This window comes from Ambystoma mexicanum, chromosome 11 (genome assembly GCF_040938575.1).
Source record: "Ambystoma mexicanum isolate Mex_15411 chromosome 11, UKY_AmexF1_1, whole genome shotgun sequence".
In the NCBI taxonomy this organism is placed as follows: domain Eukaryota; kingdom Metazoa; phylum Chordata; class Amphibia; order Caudata; family Ambystomatidae; genus Ambystoma; species Ambystoma mexicanum.
In genome coordinates this window covers 401753755-401777854 of record NC_090934.1, presented here as the reverse complement: position 1 = coordinate 401777854, position 24100 = coordinate 401753755, and the positions used below count along the sequence as shown (strand labels likewise).

General features: G+C 47.6%; 1 protein-coding gene across 4 annotated transcripts in view; it reads right to left on the bottom strand.

The window, feature by feature from the left end:
- ARFGAP2 (ARF GTPase activating protein 2) overlaps positions 1–24100 on the bottom strand; it is an 885096-nt gene that overhangs the window by 40405 nt on the left and 820591 nt on the right. Inside the window, exon 17 of one of the 4 annotated variants that reach the window (XM_069623181.1) lies at positions 15588–15873. The exons of the other annotated variants lie outside the window; for them this stretch is intronic. Within the exon in view, the coding sequence (XP_069479282.1) occupies positions 15868–15873 (6 nt within the window). The 3' untranslated portion in view covers positions 15588–15867. Of the gene's footprint in view, positions 1–15587; positions 15874–24100 lie in introns of those variants that run through there. 4 annotated transcript variants of the gene reach the window in all.

The window sequence follows — 24100 nt, the reverse complement described above, 5'->3', positions numbered from 1 at the left end:
TCGATCCACTCCAAAAGGATCTGCAATCAATGAACATCAAATATGGGCTAATTTGCCCAGCTCAGCTTAAAATATTCCATAAGGGCACAACAATACACTTCACGGACCCCAAAGAAGCGTGGAACTGGGCCGAAAGACATAGAAGGAAACTGGAGTGCACGGGGGAGAAACGAGGTTGAACGTAACAGACCACATCCAGAGAGACTACCAAATGCCGGACCACAACAACAACCAAATGAAATACTACAAGAAGAAAATGAATAAAGAGGAACTGAAAGCACACTGTTGCTACGACCCTCAATACATCGGAACAATGGATTATAGAAACACACAACAGCTGGCGGCCCAACCCGAGTCACCCCCCTGACGGGACGTGTGCAGGTAACGTCAGAAGGGAGTGAGATAAATGGACGAACAGCACCGACCATATCACAGGTCGGGAAACTTGACTTGCTAAGAGTTAACGTACGATTGTTGAGATTTGGTAGACCTCCAGTTTATAATGGGGCAACAGATGCTTCAGGTGAGGTTGGAGTATAGGGAGGGGGAGTTGGGTATGAGTTTGTTATTCATTGGTTGGCATACAAAGGCACTGATCATACCAAACATACACGAGGCAGCAACAACATACATCCTAACGCCAATAGAACAGTTATTCCCCGCGGGGCACATCCATAAACCACAAAATCCAGACACCCAATGGCACTACAAACCAGAATAGCCAACAAACGCCTGACATTTATGACTTGGAATGTAAACGGACTAGGATCCGGCATTAAGAGACGCCTGGTGTTGCAATATATAAATCGATACACACCGGATATAGTACTCCTAACTAAAACACACCTCGCTGGAACAATGTGCAAACTCTTTAAGAGATCCAATTACCGCACTGCGGTGCACGCAGGTTTCTCCATGGGAGCTAGGGGGTGCAGATTCTAATCCATAAGAGGTTACCGCTAACGATAAAGGTGATACACGACACTGGAGGAAGATATGTATACATAAACGCTACAATATGGAACCAAACCCTTGTGATTATGGCAATATACTCCCCACCAGCACTCCTAGCCACACTACTGGCAGAAATCACACCCATCCTCGCCGCAAACACAGCTGATACCTGGGTTGTAGGTGGGGACTTCAACAAAGTTATGGATAATTCACTAGATTGCACACATATAAGTGGGAGGAACCCTACAACCAACACCAAACTGGCTACCTTTGCATTAGGCCTAAGAGATGTATGGCGAGATTTGCACAGACATACACGCAAATACTCCTTCCATTCAGGCGTGCATGCCTCGCTATCTAGAATAGACTATTTGTTCCTACCAGCTCACAATATCCACAAGGCACAAAGCGCGTCCCTACTTCCACGCGGCATATCCGATCACTCCCAACTAATGTTGGAACTTGAAACAAAAAAGACCATGTCCTCCACCCACCTGGCGGCTAAACTACTATTATCTTGGTTTTCCAGACCTACAAGAAAGAATAGAAAATGCTATCTCCACTTACATTGAGCTGAATACAGGCTCTGTAGTCAACCCCGGTACACTATGGGAGGCGTATAAGCCGGTACTGCGGGGCGAAATCCTCTCATGGACAACAGCCCAGAAAAAGGCACACCAAAAAGAGGTTATAGACGCGGAAAAGGAGGTGACGCACAAAGAAATACGACACATAGTAAAAAACTCACCCGAGACAAATAGAGCCTTAGTACTAGCCCAAAAGAAACTACATAATCTGTCACTAAACTGCGCCAAGAAGGCACACATGGCCATGAAAGCACATCTGTATGAAACGGGGGAGAAAGCGGGCAAATTGTTGGCCTGGTTGGAAAAACGGGATGAGGGGCATCGACAAATCAGAAGCATTAAAGATATAAATGCAAAGCTGGTCGCAACTGACAAAGAGATAGCAGAGTGCTTTGCAAAATACTACGAAGAGCTCTATAGCCCCCCAAACACCCCACAGCACTAGATGAGATAGACCTCCCCTCACTTACCTTAGAGCAAGCCAGCACACTAGACAGTAAAATTACAGGAAGCGATAACAACAGCCATCTCCCAACTTCAATCAGGCAAAACCCCAGGACCGAATGGCCTCCCGATCGACTTCTGGAAGAAACTTAACCACCTAGACATCGCAACCCATCTGCTCAATATGTTTGAATACTCAAAAAGAGAAGGGATACTTCCGATGGATCTACGCAAAGCCACTATAATAGTAATACCAAAAGAAGGCAAGCCTCCAGATGAATGCAGCTCCTACAGGCCCATCTCCCTAATCAATACCGAAGCCAAGATACTAGCGAAGGTGCTAGCCAATAGACTCCAAAACGTAATCACATCCCTGATCCATCCAGATCAATGTGGCTTCACACTACACTTAGCGCTTGAAAGAGCACCATCTCTAAAACAGTCACTGGCGCTGTTGGCCATTGATTTTGAGAAAGCCTTTGACTCGGTCCATTGGGAGGCACTATGGTTAATTATGAGGAAAATGGGCTTTGGGGAACAATTCATAAATTGGGTCCAATTGCTGCACAATACCCCCATAGCAGAGGTAAGGGGTGAATGACTGGCCCTCTCGCAACATTCAACTGAGGAAAAGAACCAGACCAGGCTGCCCACTATCGACCAGGCTATTCGTGCTGATCATTGAACTACTGGCAGTAACCCTCTGAAATGCACTCACCTGGGCTGGTTTCCGATGGAGTCCAACCTGGGAGGACAAGGCATCCCTTTACGCGGATGACCTACTGATTTACTTAGGTGATCCAGCAGTCTCTTGCCCTATTGTCTCACAAATACGGAGAAAATATGGTGCTTTCAGTGGCCTAAGAGTGAACTGGACGAAACCATTACTTTTCCCAGTTAAGGGGACAGACTATACACCTCCCGAGGGCTCCCCATATAAAATCGAATTAAACCAATTCCGATATTTGGGCATCCTGATCTCAAACAGACTGGAAGACTGTGTCCCAAAACCTACATCCAATTGTGAAGCGATTCACACAAGATGTGGGCCACTGGGGATCACTGCCACTGACCCTACTAGGTAGAGCAGCGCTCTTCAAAATGCTCACGCTGCCCCGCCTTTTGTATATACTACAAAATGCCCCTCTACACATCCCCAAAGCAGAATTTTGAAAGATAGATAAGACACTACGGAAACTATTATGGGGAGGGAAACACCCAAGGATAGCGTTAAACACCCTCCAACGCTCTGTGTGGGAGGGAGGGATCGGGCTCCCACACATCCAAACATACTACTGGGCGAGCCAAATGGCACCTGTAAATGATATTCTGCATGGTAATCCGGCACTGCCACATATACGACCCCAAAAAGCAGCAAGGCAAAGCATGCCCCCAATCGAAAGCCTGTACAATATGAGAAGCCCCCCCCCCTCTCGCCCGCACAATAACAGCTCACACGACTCAAATCTGGAGGGAAACCCACAGACATGTAGGCTGGGAAAACAAAATCACCCCTGTGCAACCTCCTTAGAACAATGCCCACCTCCCGGAACTGCATAAACTGCCTAAATGGCCACACTGGGAATCATCAGGGATATTAACAATCCAACAGGTGATCCAAGAGGGCAAAATGATACCCTTTGCCGACTTGTCGACCACTCATGGTCTCCCACCCACTGAAAACTATCACTACATACAACTATCCCATGCACTCACCAAACACATGACAAACCTTGCTGACCTGCCAGAATGCACACCAATAGAGAGAAACATAGTACTAGACAGCGTGAATGCCAAAACTACATCCATTATGTACAATGCAATCTCCTCCTTTGCCACGAAAGAAATGTTTAGTCTAAAAGCAAAATGGGAGAGGCATGTGGGCCGGCTGTTACCAGAGGAATGGATGTCAACCTTAATGTACCCCAGAGAGACAGCAATATCGGCCAGACTCAGACTTGTACAATTAAAGATTCTGCACAGAACATACTACCCCCGAGTGGCACTGTACAAGTGGGGCAAAACCATAGATCCCAAATGCCTACGATGCAAACCGGAAGAAGGTACCTTCTACCATATCCGATGGCAATGCTCACGCATACAGTACTTCTGACAACAATTTTGTGACAGGTTGTCAAGGGTCATAGGCCGGATTGTCCCAAACGAACCAAAACTCCTTTTACTGTGGATTGAAGAGGAGGGAGAAATGACCCGCTTTGAAAAACTACTGCTTTCAACGACCACACGGCTGGCCAAAAGGAACATTGCACAACTACGGGGTTCAGAGATCACTCCCCAATATGAACAAAGGGTTACTGATGTGGACACCTGTATAATAATGGAGTGTCGAGTCTACCAAGCAAGGGGATGCCCTGGGAAAGCCGACAAAATTTGGCAGAAAAGGGATCAAACTATGTGACCACGGAATGCAACAATCTCAGACATGGGAAATATCCAACACGGGAGCTGTCGCAATATATGCCAACGAACTTCAAGAAAGAATGGTAGCTAACCACAGTGCCTCTAACGAATGTATGCAAGTTATATTTGTATGTTGAATATCATTGTTTCGGAAATAACAAAACAATAAAATGTATTATTAAAAAAAAAAAATACATCCAAAGCCTGTAATTTCCATCTTAGGCTCCTAAAGCGTACCTTTCCTTACCTTACCTACACAAACAGACTGGCTGCAATTATGTCCATTGTCATGTCCAGACTTGACTATGCAAACACCCTCTATCTGGGTGCAGCGGCCTACCAGTTAATCTCCAAAGAGTACAAAACTCGGCTGCCATATTACTTCTCGCAGTAGGACGAAGGGACCACATCTCAACGGCTCTCCGCACCATGCACTGGCTGCCAAGTGGACACAGGGCCACCTTCAAGTCCCTATGTATTACCCACCGAGTGGTGCACAAAGCAGGCCCCAAATTCCTACAAGATAAGATTACGCCTTACCACCCGACTCGCACCTTTAGGTCAAGCACTGCCCTCCTCCTAGTGGTCCCGATCTACAAGTCGGCAAGGATCAGCCTACTTAACCCTGGCACCAACTTTGTGGAATTCACTGCCTCCCAGCATTAGACATAGCAAAGACTACATGGCCTTCCGGAAGGCACTCAAAACCTGGCTGCTGATTACGATCCTGTACTAGACCGTAAGGCCTGACGCTATCTAACACCACTACCAGAACCTGGCCCAGACTTGAAAACCCGAATCGTAGCGATACCGTGACAGAATTCTGTACCTGACAGAATGTATTCATCACATCCTCTGCAGGAATTCCGTACCCTATGAGGCTTGACGCTATCATCGTCATTAATCAGTGCATCCTCACCGTTTCTCGGCCATCAAATCCATCATCCTCTCCTGCTTAGATTAGACAAACTGCCTTTACCTATGCGCAACCAGCGTTTCAACTAAGGAAACTACAAAGAATCCAAAATGCTGTAGCACGCCTGCTCATTAATCTAGCTCCAGGAGAACACATTGGCCCTACACTAAAAGTCCTCCATTGGCTCCCGATTGGTTGACGCGCTACCTTTAAAGATATGCGCATCACCCACTGGGCCATCCACAAAACCGGCCTGGAATTCCTGCAAGGCAAAATCCAGCGCAACCCCCCCAAAGGAGTCCAAGATCCTGCACTACATATCGCCTAGTGGTCCCACTTTACAACTCCTTCAGGCTGGGCGGATCCTCGATCTCCGTCCAATCTGAAACTCCCTACCCCTACACATTTTCAATATTGAAAATGACCTGAAATTCAGAAAGGCCCTCAGAACCTAGCTTTTCCCAGCCTCCTCTTGAAACCCTCCCCCTCCCTAAACTATATCACTGAACCCAAACAACATTCCTATGCACTAATCACAGCACGGATGCCAGCAGCGTTCGCAGCGGCTCACCGTGACAAACTAAGGCCCCCCATGCGCAATAACACTCCTACCCATCAATACCACAGGGATGCCAGCAGCGTTTGCTGAGGTACACCACAATAAACTTTGTTCCTACCAAGAAAAACAACACTTCTAGCCACCAATATCTCACGAATGCCTGCAACTTCGTAGAAGCACTCCACAGCAAACGTTCTCCCTCCCTGTTCTCCCTCATCCCCCCATCGTCCTCCCTCATCCCCCCCGAGCCCTTCCCCTCCGGGACCCAGCCTCGCTTTGTTTTGTTTGTTTTATTTATTTATATTGCGCACCAGACCCAAGGGTATTAAGGTGAGAAGGCATAAAGAGGGTTAAGCTTATGTTACATTAGTACACAGGAATACGTTCAGCTATGGTTACAGTGCTGAATGCGTGAGCAACAAGCAGAGCGACAGTTATACAGGGTAAGTATGCACTGCTGTATGATATGTATATACAATAAATGCAGAGAATGATTGTGGATCACATGTAGTAAACATATATACAAAAATACTGGAGGTTACCAGTGGTGTATGGTTAGATGTCTTGTTCCTTTATCCAGTGAATGAGGTTGGATCTGAATTGTAGGTAGGGTAGATCTTCCCTTAAAGCGGGGTGCTAGGGAGTTCCAATATTGTGCTGCTTTAACAGGGAAACTGCTCCCACCAGATTTAGTGTGTTTAAATCTGGGTACTAATAGAAAGTTAGAGTTGACTTTTCTTTGAGGGCGGGTGGCTACTTGTCTAGTAAATTTAGCTGTGAGGTAAAGTGGGGCTGCTTGGTTAAGACATTTGTGTGTCAATGATGCCATTTTGAGGAGTATCGTATCTTTCGTAGAAAGCCAGTTGACAGAGCTCCTAAGGTCAGATATGTGGGCATTTTTAGGAAAGCTTAGTGCAGCTCTTAGGGCATTGTTTTGAAGCGTCTGGATCTTGCACGTGATGTATTTATTGCTACCTGCATAGAGGGCGTTGCAATAGTCCAATTTCGACAGGATCAGGGCTCTCGCTAGAGTAATGTAGTTGTAGGAGGATAGGAAGGGTTTAGCTGCTCTGAATAACCTGCAAGTGTAGGATGTGGCTGAGGCCATGGCATTTACTTGTTTACCGAAGGTAAGCGTAGAATCTATGTAAAAGCCAAGAGTTTTGACTACCTTGGCCACTGTGATGATGTTGTTGTCAATTACGAAGGATGAGTAGCTCGGGCCTAGTTTATTAATATTAGATGGGGAGCCTAGAATGAGAAGTTCTGTTTCGTCATCATTCAGGCATCGACCATGAGATGCCATCCATGCCTGGATGAAGAGGTAAACTCTGTTCACAAAGGCCAAATCCTTGTTGTAGTCCCCCCGTCAGCGGGATGAGGATCTGGGTATCATCGGCGCAGTTTGTGTAGGTGATACCTAGACCATCTAGATCATCGAAAAAGGGGCTTTGTGAATATGTTTTCCAGAGTAGGCGATACACAGAAGCTCAGAGGTACACCACAAGATACGGGAGCAGGGTCAGCGGCTGCTAGAGGCGAGAAAACTTGCATTGTCCTGTTATCAAGGAATGACTGGATCCAGGCGATTGCTTCCTGAGAGAAATGAGCCGTGGAGTCCAGATGGTTGCAGAGAATTGAGTGATCTACCAAATCGAATGCAGCTGAGAGATCAAGGAGTAGCAAGAGTGCTGTCTTGCCTTTGTCTCTCAGTGCATCTATTTGTGCCTTGAGGTCTATGAGTGCAGTCTCAGTACCGTGTTAAGGTCCGAAGCCAGACTGTTGCACTCCTAGAAGGTGATTTTGTTCCAGATGATGCTGGATTTGTAGGTACGCTATTTTATCCAGGATTTTGAGTAGGAATGGCACTGTGGTTATAGGGCGGTAGTTGGTAGGGGTAGATGGGTCAATGGTTTGTTTTTTAAGGAGGGGGAGGACCCAGAAGTGTTTCAGGTTATTGGGTATGGTGCCTGATGTGAAGGAGGCATTTATAAGTTTAGTAATGAAAGGAGAAAGTTCACGGGCAGCATCTTTTATGATTTGAGCTGGGCAAGGGTCCCCATGACAATTGGACGGTTTGAGGGTGAGGATAACTGTTTCGACTTCTTTGATCGATACTTTGTGAAAGTAGAAACAGGGAGTCGGAAGTGTAGATGGGGTCAGGGTAGTCTGAGATGCTAGTGTGGCAGTGTTGTCAGTCTTGGTGGCTGTGGCAGTAGTGCCAGACTTGGAGGTAGTGGGACAAGGAGTCGATAGTAAAGGTGGGGTCAGGGTGGACTTTGGTACCGGTGTGGCAGAGGTGCCAGTCTTGATGGCTGTGATATTAGTGCCAATTTAGGAGGCAGTGAGTGTATCTTTTTTGTTGTTGATCTTCACCGGAAGAGTTATCTTGTTAGCCAGGGCATTTTGTATACTCATACACCAGTTTTTGTCCTTGAGACAGGAGTCAGGGACTTGAATTGGTGATTCTACCTCTTTAAGGATAGCAAACAGTTTGTTGGTATTCGATTTAGCTTGGGAGATTCAGAGGTTTTAGGAAGTTTGGCTAGGATGATTTCTTTTTTGTATAGAACGGCTAGTTTATTCAGGATGTTCTTATTAAGGTATGAGGGATCTAGTCCAAGTTTTTTCACTTAGACGTTTCTCATATCTAATTACTTTCAGATGGGGCGTGAACCATGAGTTTAGGTGTTGGCGGGGTTTACTCTTTCTAATTTCCATTGGTGCTATGATCTCTAGAGATGCAAGCATCACTTTGTTGTACATTACTACCATGGTGAAGGGGTCGGTCTGGTCTGGGATAGAGTTCAGTGTAGGAAGGATAAGGGGGATATGTTTTTCAGGAGTGACATTTCTTTTATTTCTGGTATGAACAGCAGGCGCTATACTACCGGTATTTGTGGGGGGTGTAGCCTCTAGCGTGAAGGATATCAGGTAGTGGTCCGACCAAGGTTGAGGCAGTATAGAAGTGATAGTGGTTGGGCAGTTGTGTTCAGCAATCCTGTCGAGGGTCCTTCCTTTAATGTGAGTGGGCCCTGTGACCTTTTGGGTGAATCCTAATTCTTCTAGGGAGCTGTTGATCTGTGAGGTATGGAGTCTAATGCGTCACAGAAACCAAGGTTGAAATCTCCTAGGATGAGGCATTGTGAGGAGTTTTTGAGGTGGTCTGATAGTATGTACGTGAGGTCTTCCTCAAAGGAGCCCAGAGGGCCTGGTGGTCGGTATATCAAGCAAATGTTGATCGTTTGAGTATTGGAGATGGTAAGTTTGGCAGAGAGGGATTTACAGGAGTTTGTGTTAAATGGTGTGGAGAGTCTTGGCGGTAAATTGTTCTTAACAATTATGGCAAGCCCTCCACCGCTGGAAGTGGAGCGATCTAGTCTTATAAAAGTGTAGTTGTCCGGGATGGCTAGCATAATTGCGGGACCTACTGCAGAGTGAAGCCAGGATTCCGTAATGGCCAGGAAGTCAATGTTTTCGTTATGTCTATGTCTGTGGCGTCGGCCACCATAGAACAGGCGTTAATTAGTGCGCCTTTTATTCCAGTTTGAATAGGATGAACTGATAATAGCTGGGTCTTGTGTTGACAAATCAGAGGGGTGGTAGGATCTCTGAAGAGTCTGCAGTTAAGCTGAGTGGGTGTTGGTCGTTGGTAACTTTGTAGGAGGAGTTGTTGGTGGTAGGCTTAGCGTCCCTCAGACATTTAGTGGTGAGGTAAGCATTAGATAGAGGATCATAGATTCTTGGGAGTCTAGCACGAAGTTTGAAGTTTCTCTGATAGAGGCTGCAAGGTTTGGTGGGCATGTCAGGCTGCTTAGGAGGTGCGCATAGTTGGTCTGTGGGCTGGGGCATGTTGAAATCTTCTAGAGTGATTATGTAGAGGATAGTTCTTAATAGAACAGTGTAGAAAGGTGGCAAATAAATAGTGTGTACGTAAGGGCAGGTACGTATGAGTGGCTTAGTGATAGGGCGTCTGGCTGCGGTGGCTATGTGTGCAGGTAGGTTAGCAGGATTAGATCGCTTGCTAGGAGGGTTGGGCTTGAAACGCTGCAATGATAGGAAATGCAGTGGGCTCCTGATCACATTACATTCGCATAGTTAGTCTATATTAGAGAGACGGGAGCATATGGTAATGCCTTAGGACAAGTCAGGCTAATCAGAACTAGGCAGGGCTAATCAGGCTAATCAGAACTAGGCAAGGTTAATCAGGCTAATCAGAACTAGGCAGGGTTAATCAGGGCTAAACAATCAAAACTAAGCATGCTAAGCAGGACAATCAGGACAAGGCAGACTAATCAGGGCTAAGTAGGCTAATCAGGGCTGATCAAGCTGGTCTGGGCTAAGCAAACAGGGCTCAGCAGGCTAATCATGCTAGTCTGGACTAAGCAGGGCTAATCAGGACAGGCTGTCAGAACAAGTAACAGAAACTATAGACGCGAGTACATATATGCTGTTCAGGCTTTCGTTACAGGGAGACCATGAATAGCAAGACCAGCCACCCACATTGGACAAAGAAAAAGAACACAACAGCCGAACTCCATCCAACCATATGGTACGTATACCTTACACCACGTCTGTGGCCACCCATCCATGCACCATTGAATGCAGCTATGGCTATGCCATTCCAGTCTAGCAGCACACACAGCTGTCCACACAAACTCCTGCCGTACCTTAGCACCTCTGCCACTACTATAAAGCGACAACCAACGAAAATAAAATTTGGTCTAGCTGGGCACACATCGAATCTTCAGCAATAGCTCTCTATCCTAAACCAATAACAGCGCCCACCCACGTGCCTGACCTTTGGGCTACTGGAGCCTAGCCAGCCATCTAAATCCTAATCCGGTGAAAACGCACACAAGCATCTCTTAATCTAAACTCTTATTACCTCCTACACATGGACTGCGGTCACTGAGGGCGTTACAACCACAAAGCGCATTGAAGCCATACAAATGGGGAAAGAGCGCTATATAAATAAATACAATACAATACCATCACAAAGTCTCCCCTCTCCTAAGAAAAGGCATACACCCACTGCTAACACTTTCAGAGCGTGGATGGATGGGAGGGGTGATGAGCAGGGATGTTGCTAGGGGGGGGCTAAGGGGGCTATAGCCCCTGATCTTTTGGTTGTAGCCCCGGATAGAATCTCAGGAGCTACAGCAAGACTAGCTAGCCCCCAGTCCCAACAGTTCCGACATCAGCGTAGCCCCGGGTCTTTTCCAGACCTAGCAACTCCCCTGGTGATGAGGAATCTGCAGGAGAATAATCCATAGAAAGAACATTACGGCGATTCATTTCTCCTTCAATGGATTGCTTTTCTCCAACAGATTCCTCATCAGATAGACTCACAAAGCAGTGGAACAATGGAGGCGGGCAGAAAGCTCACAGCAAAAGATTTTGTAGTACTGCCCTACCAAAGCGATTGAGAAAGAAGGATCTCTAACGCCACCTTTGGAAGGAACCCCGGTCTCACCTTAAGTGAAAACTTTTCAGAAAAAAACATTAAAATGGGGGTTTACAGAAAAGGGCCTGCAAAGGGCTTGCCCTCTGATGTTAAAAGGGGTGGCTGCTGGCGCTGGTCAAATCTTGGCCACAGAGGGAGGACCGACAAGGATAGGGTCCCGAGGCTCACCGGAAGGGCCCGCCGTTGAGGGCCAGATCGCCTTCTTCGGCGCAAGTCTGAGGGCTCTCCCGATGCTGATTGTTAGGAAGAATTCTCTGTTTAGGCTGAATTTCCTAACCTAGTGAGTCCCCCAGCAGCTTTGCTGCATTTTGTGGGGTTTATTTTTTTCTCCTGCCAAGAGTGAGACTCTTTTCCCCTCACTCTTGGGCATGACTTGAGAGAGTTCTCTGTGACTTGCTATGTGCTTATGGGCTAGGGGGTAATTTTCCCCATAGGCCATCATTGGTTTTTGAATGTGTGTTACACAGCACCCTCAGTGCAGTAGCACAGGGGTGTCCTAGAGACCCCCAAACATAGACTCCACAACCTGGGACTGACTACTGTCTCCCTGGGTCTGTAAAGTTACCATTGACTTTACTAGTCTTAACTTAGGAACTTAACCAGTACAAACCATCTTACTGTGGAAGTACTGGTAGGGGCAATTAGATTGCCCCTGGGTCTGTTGTCGAGGGGGTACTGTCCCGTCCCCCCTCACCGAGTTCTGGCTGGTGGCAGTGGATACCATGGAAATATTCCACCAGAATATTTCCCAATGGGATTTCCCATTGGTTTTTGATGCACCACTTTTTGGTGCAATGTTAAAGATACCGCCGGTTTATTTAATTAATATAAATTCACCGGTTGGGATCTTTTGCCGGAACTCGCCGCCAAAATGGCGTCTAGGTTCACTTCAGTAACCCTGAACCCGAGTCGAGCCTTTGTTCCACTTTTGGCGGGCTTCTGCACAGAAGCCCTCCAAAGTGGTGCCATTCTGTCTGGGTACCACAGGGGGTGTGGGAGGGGGTTTAGGCACCCTGGACTGAGTTGCCTTGCCAACTCATGTCGCACTCTAGTGTGATTGGCCCAAGTGGTGAGCCACCCCGCTCACCACTTAGCATGTTTGAGTGACAGCTAGGCTGTATGAATGGGGGTTTGCTGCATAAAAGCAGGGTTTTTGGGACTGGTTCTCCAGAAGTCGCCACAGGACCTAAGAAGCCGAAGAGGGAGAAGCTGAGCCGACCTGCCAAGACGACACCACCGGTGAAGCCCCGCAGTTTCGTCTCACCACTTTTCCCGACGACAGAGGAGATCTCCCGCCGGAGAGTCTTCTTCCCTTAACTGGTGGGGACAACCAGTTGCTGCCTTCTTTTCGCCGTCCCGAAGCATCTCGTGGCCGCCTTGCCTGTGCCAAGCACCCCGGCAACCGGGATACCACTTTTTACCTCAACCGCGAAAGAGGGGTAAAAATCCTTTGTGACCAGAAAACTCCACGGCTGGCCTCATCCCTGGTAGTGCAACGACCTGCAGCTTTTCTCCTCGTCGAGATCACCTCTTCCTCGGTACGACGCCGCGACTTGCACCCACTACCAGGAACGACTACCACCACTGGAGGAATCCTTCCACGTTTAAAGGTACTGTGTTCCGCCCGGCCTCCCTTGCCACCGATTGTACGGGGTAGATTTAGCCCTCGGCTCTCGAACCTGGGTAGGTCTGGGACACCCTAACTAAACTTTTCAGAACCGTAGTAAAACCTTTTTCTACTCACCTGCAAAGACTTGTGACATTGTGTGATCTTGGGCACATTCTCGCCTGGCTCCCTCTAAAGCGGGCCCCGAACTAATTCCCCTTGTTCCACCATTGACTGTCTTTGCTAACCTTATGTGAAAAGTGTTTTACCTTACTGCTCTCTTTATTTCTGCCTTTTCCCTCCCTTTTGGTAATACTTGTTGGAGTACCATCTAACGTTAAGCGCTCACCTCTGGTTGGAAATAAGTGGGGTTAACTTAGAATTGTCCAACAAATGATTAGGGATGTACATATGAGTAATAGTAACTGTGTTTGACTTTAACTTTTCTATTGTGCTAGTGTAATTTATGAGTGTACCTTGAATAAATAAGTTTATACTTTTACACCTAGCTCTGGTAAGTGTTTGCTTGTGCTACTGTGACTCTGTACCTATTATGTATCCTCTGTATACTGCCTAACTCTTCTTGAGGGAAGTCTGACTGCTCAGCCACAGCTACCACAGTGAATCTGTGCGGTGCAGACTGCTACCAAGTGGGTTTACTGCCAAAACCTGTAGTCTTAAATCTTTTGCAGTGGTCCCAGAGGGAACTGCACAGGTTTCTGCCTAACACTGATGATGTTGGTATTGGTGCTACCTTGGGGCCAGTATCACAGAGCTCCCCTGAAGCCACTAGGGCCTTCTGTTTCGGGGCGTGCCTGCTTTCTAAGCTGCCGTCTCAAACATTGCAAGCATTTGAGTGCTCCCACTATTGTCGAGTTGTCGGCCCAGTGGCTGACTTACACTGTTCTGTGGAAGAGTCAGAGTTGTGTCGGTGCCGATGACGCCTCTTCTTTTTGTGAGAGGACAAAGATGAGTGCCTCCGTGAGAGAGATTGCTTCTTCGTCTTGCACCGATGTCTACTCTCCTGCTCAGGTGTAGGGACCTCTGTTTCGGCCTCTGAAGACCGAATGGTCGACTGCGCCAGTGAATTCGACGGAGGTCGGCCCACCCGCTTCCGGAGAGACTTTGCATTTATTTCTCCACACGATGCGCACCGCTCTGTGTCTTGACCCGTGCCGAGGCACCACATACAGATGTCGTGGGGGTCGGTTACCAACATCTTGGAACCGCAGTCAGTCCAGCGCTTGAAACACGAAATCTAAGGCGTGGACGTAGTAAATCGCGGAATGGAAAAATACACAAGATTTGATGGAAAAAGCGTTGAGTGGAGTCGAAGACTCCAAAGAAATTTGCTATGTTCCTGAAGAGCAGCCTGCCGAGTGCGTGGGAAAAAGAAATTGAGATACGGGGCATTGTGACGTAGTATATATAGGACGCCCAAAGTCACATTCAGAGTCGACGTCCGTGCAAGACGGATCGACGATCAACTACGCGCCTCGTCGAAGTTTTTCCAAGCAGCAGAGCTGGATGATGCTATCTATCTGATGAGGAATCTGCAGGAGAAGGAATAAGTTGCTGTGGTACTCTTGTTCAGAGGAGAATTGCCTAGCATTTCGGTGCTGGACTGCCCCTGGGCAGGACAAAGACTGATATGTGGGGATATTTCTTCTCTGTGAAAAGAACAGTGAGCTAAAGACTTGGTTGAGACTCTCCCAGGGGCCATCCACCCAAGAACAAGTCAATGGGCTGTGTTTGTGCTGGTAGAGAGTTTCCCAGACCCCCCCTGTTTTGCATACCAAGTAACTTTGGGTATCACCCTAAGTTACCAGGGGACTCCAGACGTGGACCCCTTGCTCACTGCTCTTAGAGAGACACAGCTTCACATCACTGATGATGCCCAACTAGGCTGAAACACGACTATGGGGTTGCTGTGGTACTCTTGTTCAGAGGAGAATTGCCTAGCATTTCGGTGCTGGACTGCCCCTGGGCAGGACAAAGACTGATATGTGGGATATTTCTTCTCTGTGAAAAGAACAGTGAGCTAAAGACTTGGTTGAGACTCTCCCAGAGGCCATCCACCCAAGAACAAGTCAATCGGCTGTGTTTGTGCTGGTAGAGAGTTTCCCAGACCCCCCACACCCCCTGTTTGAAGGAATACGTTACTTACATGTAACACTGGTTCTCCAGCATTGGTATCTTTCATAGATTCACATGCTGTGGATATTCCCCGTCAGGCTGGGAATCCTTGGTAACAAAACATTTGAAAACTTTCAGTCACTTGTGTGCTCTAGTACAGTCCTTTTATGTAATACTGCCCACAGCCAATAGGAACACCTACCTTAACTCCTCCCCTGTCAGCCATCTTCAGATTTGGTAAGCGCACGCAAGTGGCAGTAAGAGCCAAAAGATGAGCCATGCGGGGTCGAAGAGCATATTTATTATTTGGCCGAATACCGAATAGTTTGTCATATATTAGGCCAAAGCCGAATATGAAGCCGAATAGTTGCTTTATTTAATAAATCATGTTCCAAACTTCAAAAAACACACTAATTAAAAACACAAATAAAGCAACATTTTAAATGCATTCTATACTTTTATTTCTCTTCATTGTATTTAATGTAGCATCTTTATTTAATGTACAAAAGCCAGAAATAAAGCAGATTTAACCAAAATGAAGGGACCAAATGTACTGAAGATTGTTGCATATTCAGTGCCAGTTAAAGTAGGTGGATTCACAACTGCAAAAGGACTGCCTTTGTGAATCAGATGCAGTGTATTCTCTATCCAGTTGCAAAGTCGATGTGGTTGAGTTTCGAAACTTCTTTGCAGCTCACATAGAAATGTATAAAATGGTTCATGTCGGCTCATGCAGGATACAAGTGAAGAGGCAATCTGAAATGCGTGAACTCCATCTCACACCTATTCACCCCACCCAAACAAATGCTGATCAGTTTTCACTTATCTTAGCCACTCTTTCTCGTCAATACACAAACATATGCAACTTATAATTGCCTGATAAAATATCAGATAATGTTAAACTCAGGACTCAAGTCCTTAAAAAAAGAAAAAGGGGGGGGGGGGGCTATGATGTACAAAACATGCCCTAAAAATCAGATTACAATATGACATGCATTACTCACCGTAATAGCATTTCTGATGATTGTATCTGCTTAGATTCACATGCTGTGCATATGGTCCAACATCCAGTGGTAAACGCAGAGTATTGCACATCTGGTCTTTCGGGGACTGAAAGGGGACGTCGGCATAGGCGGGTCTGTAACACTATCCCTATCGTGACGTGTGGTGTACCCAAAATCACTCACGCGCCGAGGTCCTTCTGATTGTATTTTTCCCTGCCACGAGGGAGCCCAAGGCTATAGTGAGTGAGTACATAAAGAGAGAAAGTAGTAAGACGTCTATATTCCTTCCACCCTGAGCGGGGAGGTAGGGAGGGCGCATGTGAATCTAAGCAGATACAATCATTAGAAATGCTACTACAGTAAGTAATGCAGGTCTTCTGATGCTTGTTAATCTGCTTAGAATCACATGCTGTGCATAGACTAGCGAGCAGTACCCGGAGTTGGAGGTCGGTTGTGAGAAGGAACGGTAGAGAAAAGATATCTTAGTACTGCTTGTCCCACCTGAGAATCAGACCAAGAATGAGTGTCTAGGCAATATTGTTTTGTAAAAGGTGTGTACAGAACTCCAGGTTGCCGCTTTGCAAATGGACTCAAGGGGAACATTTGCAATGAATGCTATAGATGCCCCAGTGCCTCGAGTAGAATGTGCTCTAGGCTTGAAGGGCAGTTCTCTCTTAGCAAGAGTGTAACAGTGTGCTGCATTTGACAATCCACCTTAAGATAGCCGATTTAGAGACAGGATCCCCTTCTCTACCAGCTCCCACTGAAACAAAGAATTGCTTAGTCTTCCTTAGTGTTTTAGTTCTTTCCAGGTAAAACATGACTGCCCTGCGCACGTCTAGTGTGTGAAGGCTTCTTTTGGCCATGTTAGTAGGGTTCTGGAAGAAAGTGGGTAGTTCGATTGACTGGTTCACATGGAACTTTGAGATGAATTTAGGCGCAAACCTGGGATGTGTGCGCAGAACTACCTCATCTTTGTGGACTGTAACAAAGGGGTCTAGAACAGAAAGAGCCTGTAGTTTGCTAACCCTTCTGATAGAATTGATAGCCACTAGGAAGGCTGTCTTATAAGTCAGGTCTTTCAGACTTGCTTTATGCATAGGCTCAAAGGGAGCTCCCATGAGCCTGGTCAAAACCACATTCAGATCCCATCCAGGGGCTGAGTGAGAGATGGGAGGATAAATCCTCTTAACCCCTCCCATAAAGGCTTTAATCGCCTGTATTTTCCACCACAATACCTTTTGTTGTGATGTGGTGCAGGCTGACAGAGCAGCCAGATGAACCTTTAGGTAATTGAAGAATAACCCAGTGTCCAACAGGTGGGTTAGATACAGCACAATGTGTGAGGATGAGCAATCGATGGGATTGACGCCCTTGAAATTGCACCAGGTGACAAAACGTTTCCCATTTGCTGGCATAGCAATAACGTGTATTAGGTTTTCCTGCTTCCCTGAGTATGCCCATGCACCTCTGAGGGAGTTGCAGGTGTCCAAACTCTATGATCTCAGGATCCAGGCTGCTAAATTCAGAGTTTGTGGGCATGGGTGTACAGTCTCCCCCCCCTGTCCTGAGACGACATGTTGTACGGACAGGGAAGCTTGAATGGTGGGGAGCGGGACATTTCCATCAGGTGAGCGAACCAGGGTTGGCGGGTCCATATGGGGGCCACCAGTATCATGGTAACTGGTTCCTGGGCATCTTGTGCACTATCTTGTTGAGAAGGGGAGTCGGGGGGGGGGGGGGAGTGGAGGGGGAGAAGCATAGACAAATTTCCCAACCATGTTATCCAGAGACCATTGCCCTTGGATCGGTTCTGGAGGTACCTGGAGGCGTAGTCTTTGCATTGGGCGTTCTCCTGAGTAGCAAACAGGTCGATCTCTGGGAAACCCCATTCTGCGAAGACGTTGGACACAATTTCTTCGTGCAGTCGCCATTCGTATTGTTCGGGCAGAGGGGAAATCTCTGCTGAGTACGTCTGCTAGAAGATTGAGTTCCCCTGGAACATGATGGGACAACAGAAACATATTGTGTCTGAGAGCCCATATCCAAATGTTCTGGGACAGCTTGGATAGCCCTGGAGAGTGAGTGACCCCCTGTTTGTTTTTGTTCAGGTAATACATAGCTGTAGTGCTGTCCGTTAGAATCAGCACTGTCGTTCTTGCAGTTGCACCTGAAAGGCTTTCAAAGCCTTGAGCACTGCTAACAGCTCCAGTAAGTTTATATGGTTGGACGCTACTTGAGGAGACCAAACTCTGTGTGTTGTCTGCTGAAGCAGATGAGCTCCCCACCCTGTGAGAGATGCGTCTGTTGTGAGAGTGGCTTCCACTGCAGGGGTGGTGAAGGTCTTCCCCTTCAAGAGGTTTTCTCTTGACCACCACTGCAGAGAGAGAACGAGGGCTGGCGAGACAACTACCAGATTTCCCATTGTCCGCTGGCCTGACACCACTGGCTGTTGAGCCACTCTTGCCTGGGACGCATGCGGCGCCGCACGTGTGGAACCAAGAATATGCATGATACCATGATCCCTAGCAAACACATGGCTTTGCGTACCGTCACCTCCCGACTGGCTACATATTGAGGGATCTGAGAAAGCATGTTCTGAACCCTCTCGGAGGTGAAGACGAGGCCATCTTTCATCCGAATTAGAGCTCCCGAAATTGTTTTACTTGGATAGGGTCTAAACTGGATTTCTTTCATTGATTGAGAAAACCAGGCTGAAGAGGAGATCTACTGTTTTTTGGGTGTTCGAAAAACAAGCGAACGAGTCCCCCGTGATGAGCCAGTCATCGAGGTAAGGGTAAACTGGGACTGATAGTCTGCGCAGGTGTGCTGCTGCCACTGCCAGGACTTTGGTAAACACCCTTGGCGCCGAGGCGATGCCGAAGGGGAGTACCTTGAATTGGTAATGCCTGTCCTGGATCATGAACCTTAGATATTTCCTGTGCGCTGGCAACATTGAAATATGAAAGTATGCATCTCTCATGTCCAATGTTGCCATGAATTCCCTTGTTTCAGCAATGGGATCACCTCCTGCATTGTTACCATGCGAACCTTCTGGGGTTTTATAAACTTGTTCGCTGGGCGCAGGTCTACAACATGGCGCATGGTGAGATCCTTTTTGGGTACAAGGAAGTACACTGAATAAATACCGTTGTTTACCTGATACCTGAAGAATAGGGATGGCTTCTATGGCGTCCTTTCCCAGCAGTGCTTCCACCTCTTGGATCAGGATCTCCAGATGGTCCGGTGAAAGGCGACGCGAGCGCGGCGGTCTGAACTGTGGAGGTCAGGCGAATTCCACGCAGTAACCGTGGGCGACCGTCTTTAATACCCACTGGTCGGAAGTTATCCTCTCCCATGCCATGAGGAAAGATATTAATCGCCCCCCGACCGGGGTGCCATGGGTGGGGACCTGGACTTTGTGGTCATTTCTGACCAGAGGCCGTGGCTCCTCTGGGATTGGGGCCTCTGCCTCTACCCTTGCTGTGTTTCTGATCCCTTGAGGGGTAGTAAGCAGGGCTTACAGATGTTTGATTTGTGTTGAAGTTATCCGTGCCGTAGTTGTTTTGACCAGCACAGGGTTGCCCTCGAAAGGACCGCTCAGTGTTATTACCCCTCTGGGAGGAGGGTTTCTGTGTGATTTGTTGCAGAGACTTTAGCGTCTCATGTTCCTTCTTGGCTGTTTCCAAAGCCTCATCCACCGCCTTCCCGAAGAGGTTAGTCTCCTCAATGGGTTTATTAATGAGGGAGCCCTGAGTCTCAGGTTTAAATCCTGATGTACGCAGCCAAGCGTGTCTTTTCAGTAGGGTCCCTTGTTCAAGAGACCTGCCTGCAGTTTCCGCAGTGTCCAGGGTTTTCTTCACCACGATCTGGTTAACTAGTCTTCCCTCCGTTACAATGGATAGAAGCTTTGACTTGGCGGGTTCGGGGACCTCTTGGAGGCCTTCCTGGAGCAAGTTCCAATGGGCATCAGCATAGCTTGCTAATAGAGTAGTATTATTAGCAACCCATTTAGTGTATGCGGCTGCTGACGTGACATGTTTGCCAAGGGCATACAGCCGCTTAGATTCCTTCTGCTTCCCCCGTGGCAAGAGGTACTCCTGCACTCTTTCGAGTGGTAGTCACTACCGGTGAATCTGGGATGGCGTGTCCTTTGATGTATAGAGGGTCGGAAGGAGAGGGATGGATTGACCCGCCAGAGGTTTTTCCTTAATGATATCTCCACAAAATCCTGCTCAGGTACCACCTCTTGAGTGGCAATTTTAAAGTATTCAGCTGCTTTTTTCAACATGGAGTTGAATGCCATTTTGTCATCTACAGGAGAGGCCTGGCAAGCCGGGGTGGATGAAGGAGAGTCTAGGCACAAAACATCAGAGTCCTGATCTTGCTGTGTCCATGGGTCCTGACCTTCCTGCTGGGTTTACTCCCAGTTGTCTGTAGTATCCTGTTGGTCTTCCTCATAGTTTTGCAGAAAAGAAGCTTCTTCATTATAGATGTCTCTATATGTGTCCATCTGGACCACGTCTTCCTGTTGGAAAACATGAGACTGATCTTCCTGAATTTTGAAGGTTAGTGTCTACCCGAGCCCTTTTCGGGGGAGGATGATTGGAAAAACTGATAATCTGCTCCAGCCGATCCATACACCCTTTGAATTTTTCTTTAGTCCATTCAGAGGACCCAAACGGGCCTGCGTAAGGAGAAACGATGTTCTCCGCCCTGCGGCGTCGAAAGGAGTCTCTCAGGGCGTCGGAAAGAGGCTCTCGACTATCCACGTAAGCGTCGTCAGAATCGGGAACCCAATCCGCCGAATTTTTTCTGCGGCTTGTCCCATAACCTTAGGCAGAACCGGGATAAGGCCCACTGCCGCCGTAATTCTTCCGATGCTGCTTTCGATAGTCACCGAATCGTCGTGAGACAGTGGCTCCAATTTATCGGCAGGTGCAATATCTTCTGCGGCGCTAGAGGGCCTAGCGGTTGGTTTTTCGGGTAGAGGCCTAGCCGTAGATTTCGGGCCTACCGCGGCCTTAGAGACAGTCGAAGCGTTGGGATCCCGCGCTTCGACGCGTGTAGGTTTCCGAGTAGCGCCCTCAGCTGGTTTATGTTGCCCAGTCGCAAAATGCTGCTGTGGATGCGGGGAAGGCTTTGGATCTGAACGATCTGAGGGATCGATCTGAAGCTCGAGTCCAACTACATTTCATTCCATAAAAAATTGAAAACATTACTTTTCAATTAACTCCGCGGAACAGGCTAAATCTCTTTGAGGAAATCAGTCAATTTACTTGTGTCCTGTTTATCACTATTCGTTGTCCTGTCTTCTTGTCAGCGCTCTGATGCCCGTGGGCTTTCAGCGCTTTACAAATAAATACATATAAATAAATAAATAAATAGGGAACCAGCAAAGTTTTCAGCGGCCCTGTTGGCACTTTTGCCTTTTTCGATGAAGACGTTGAAATCGGCGTAGGGGTTGTGTGCTTAGTGCGATGCGCTTGTACGCCCCTGTCGCCGGGTGTTGTCCCTGTAGCAAGACCAGAGTCAAGCATTAAAGGGTCGGGGACGGGCGTGGCGGACCTAGAAGCGTCCACCTCAGGGTCTATAACATCCGTAAAGGATGTTTGGTCATCCGAAGTACCCCCGTCACTTTCAGCGGGTGTGGCAGTGGGGGAAAGGGGTCCCCGCATGACAGTGTACGCGGCCCGCCGCTTTAGACGGCGCTCCTTAAGGGTCTTAGGAAGAAAGAAGTCTGCACGCTGCACACCGCTTCCAAGGATATCTGACCCTACACTTGGGGCAGAATCTAAAAGGAGTCCTTTCCATAGCTAAAGGGAAGGATGACCAGACCAACAGGGGAAAGGAGGAAAGACATAGCGGCAACATGGTGTTACTCACCGCTCCGTATGCTGATTGGAGCCTGGGTAAGACAACCTGGCGGAGTGAGGTAGGATTTAACAGGTTCGGGTTCAGCCTCCAGGATTCCAGCTCCCCTGAATTCTGTGATTCAGGCTTCCTCTAAGAGGGGCTCTTTTCTACGATGTACCTCTCTGCCATTTGAGTAAAAACCAGAAGAGATGTCTATCGCCTAAAAGAGCGGGAGAACACACACTGCCAATAACCAATGCTGCAAAGAAAACACAGTATAATTAGAAGCAATCAGGCAATATGGAGTTATATAGACAATCTGATTTTTCTCTAAGTACCTAGACAATGGTTGAAGTGGTGTTGGACCTTAAAAGATGAACCTACAAGAAAACCCAAAACTATGAGTATGCACAAATGATATCACAAACTAACTATGACTGATTCAACCTCCAACAGACCTGATAAGTGGGATTCCTAGGGAAGTTGGGTACCAGTCGAAAGGAAAAACAACGGCAGGTACAAAACAACAAATGGGAAGGTTAGTAAGGAATAATATACCCGGGCGGCACGAGAGTCGCACTGGTGACGGGATGGTGCATACACTGGAAAGCGTCACTACTATGCACTTGGTTGAAGTAGAAAAGGAGGATATAGTTCCAGGAATCCACACGTATGAAAAAAACTGGTGATTTCAGGTAATGAACAATACAGGTGAATTGAATGGGTACCTTAATTACACAAACACAGACCAAGTTGGTGAGGCAGTCTTATAATGTGCAGCGTGGTAGTCGGCGTAGGAAGGTAGTTCAAATTGCGTAGAGCGGCAAGAAAATTAATCTCACCAGACAGACGAAAGCACAGTGGAAATCCAAGGCCAGTCTGAGTTTGGCAACGGATTCACTGATCAGAAATGGAGGAAAAAGTAAATGCAATCCAAGGACAATCCGAAGTCGGCAACAAAGTTCAAAGATCAGGTTGAAGGAACAAGCAAGGACAATCCAAGTAGACAAAGGTGGGTCGAATAACCAGGAAGTCAAATAACAAGAGGAAGGGAACTAAGGCACTGGAACGGGATGAAACCGTAGGAGTGTAATGCCACAATTAGCAGCAACAAGCCGCTGAGTCCCTTCGGCTTTTATGGTGCACAGGGGCGGAGCCTCCTTACGCGTTCTCTACGCACAGGACGTCTCAGCTGATGTGACGTTCTCTGCTGTACGGCCAGACGCCATGGCAACCGATACCGAAGTTCTGGAACGTGCTTGCCCCTGTATGTGGTCACAAGAAACCGGAGGTACTGCAGGACGGGGCAGATGAACAAGTTACTTTCTTACCTGGTAACGTTCTTTCAAATGGATGGTCTGCCGACGTATTCCATATCTATGACAGGTAATGTCCACAGCTGTGCTGCTTCGGAAAATCTTTGGCGTCTGTGTCCTGCGTCGATGACGTCGATGCGCCGTCCCCGAGGACCTCCTCCGACGGACGACGTCACCCGATGTGATAAGTAGGACGCACAACGCCCATAGCCTCAGTTATAGTTTTTTCCCAGAACGTGTGCCACCAGTTTTCTGCCAGTCAGACACACAAGGCCTTGCGGAACGCAAGCTGCAATCGCAAAAGAAATTCTGTAGCGGGGAAGGCAGGGAGGGAGCGATATGGAATACATTGTCGGACCATCCCATCGAAAGAACGTTACCAGGTAAGAAAGTAACTTGTTCTTCGAGGGGATTGGGTCCTCCGACGTATTCCATATCTATGACAGATTCCCAAAGCAGTACCAAGCAAGGAGGTGGGAAAGAATTTAGAATACAAATTTAGCATGCCCAATCAAATTGCGGAACAGAGAACTGCCTTGCCAAAGGCCAGATCTTGCCCTCTGATGGAATCGAGGGAATAATGACGTACAAAAGTATGTACTGAAGCCCAGTTGGCTGCATCACAGATGTGACGAATAGGAACTCCCCTCTGCAGAGCAGTAGACGCAGCCACCCCCCTGGTAGAATGGGCCCGCAAGCCAGCCGGAGGATCCTTACCCGCCAAGCGGTAACATTCGGAGATAGCTAAAATAATCCAACGAGATAAAGTCTGTTTCGTCGCAGCTTGTCCCAAACGCTTTCCAGCGTAACCAATGAAAAGTTGATCGTCCACTC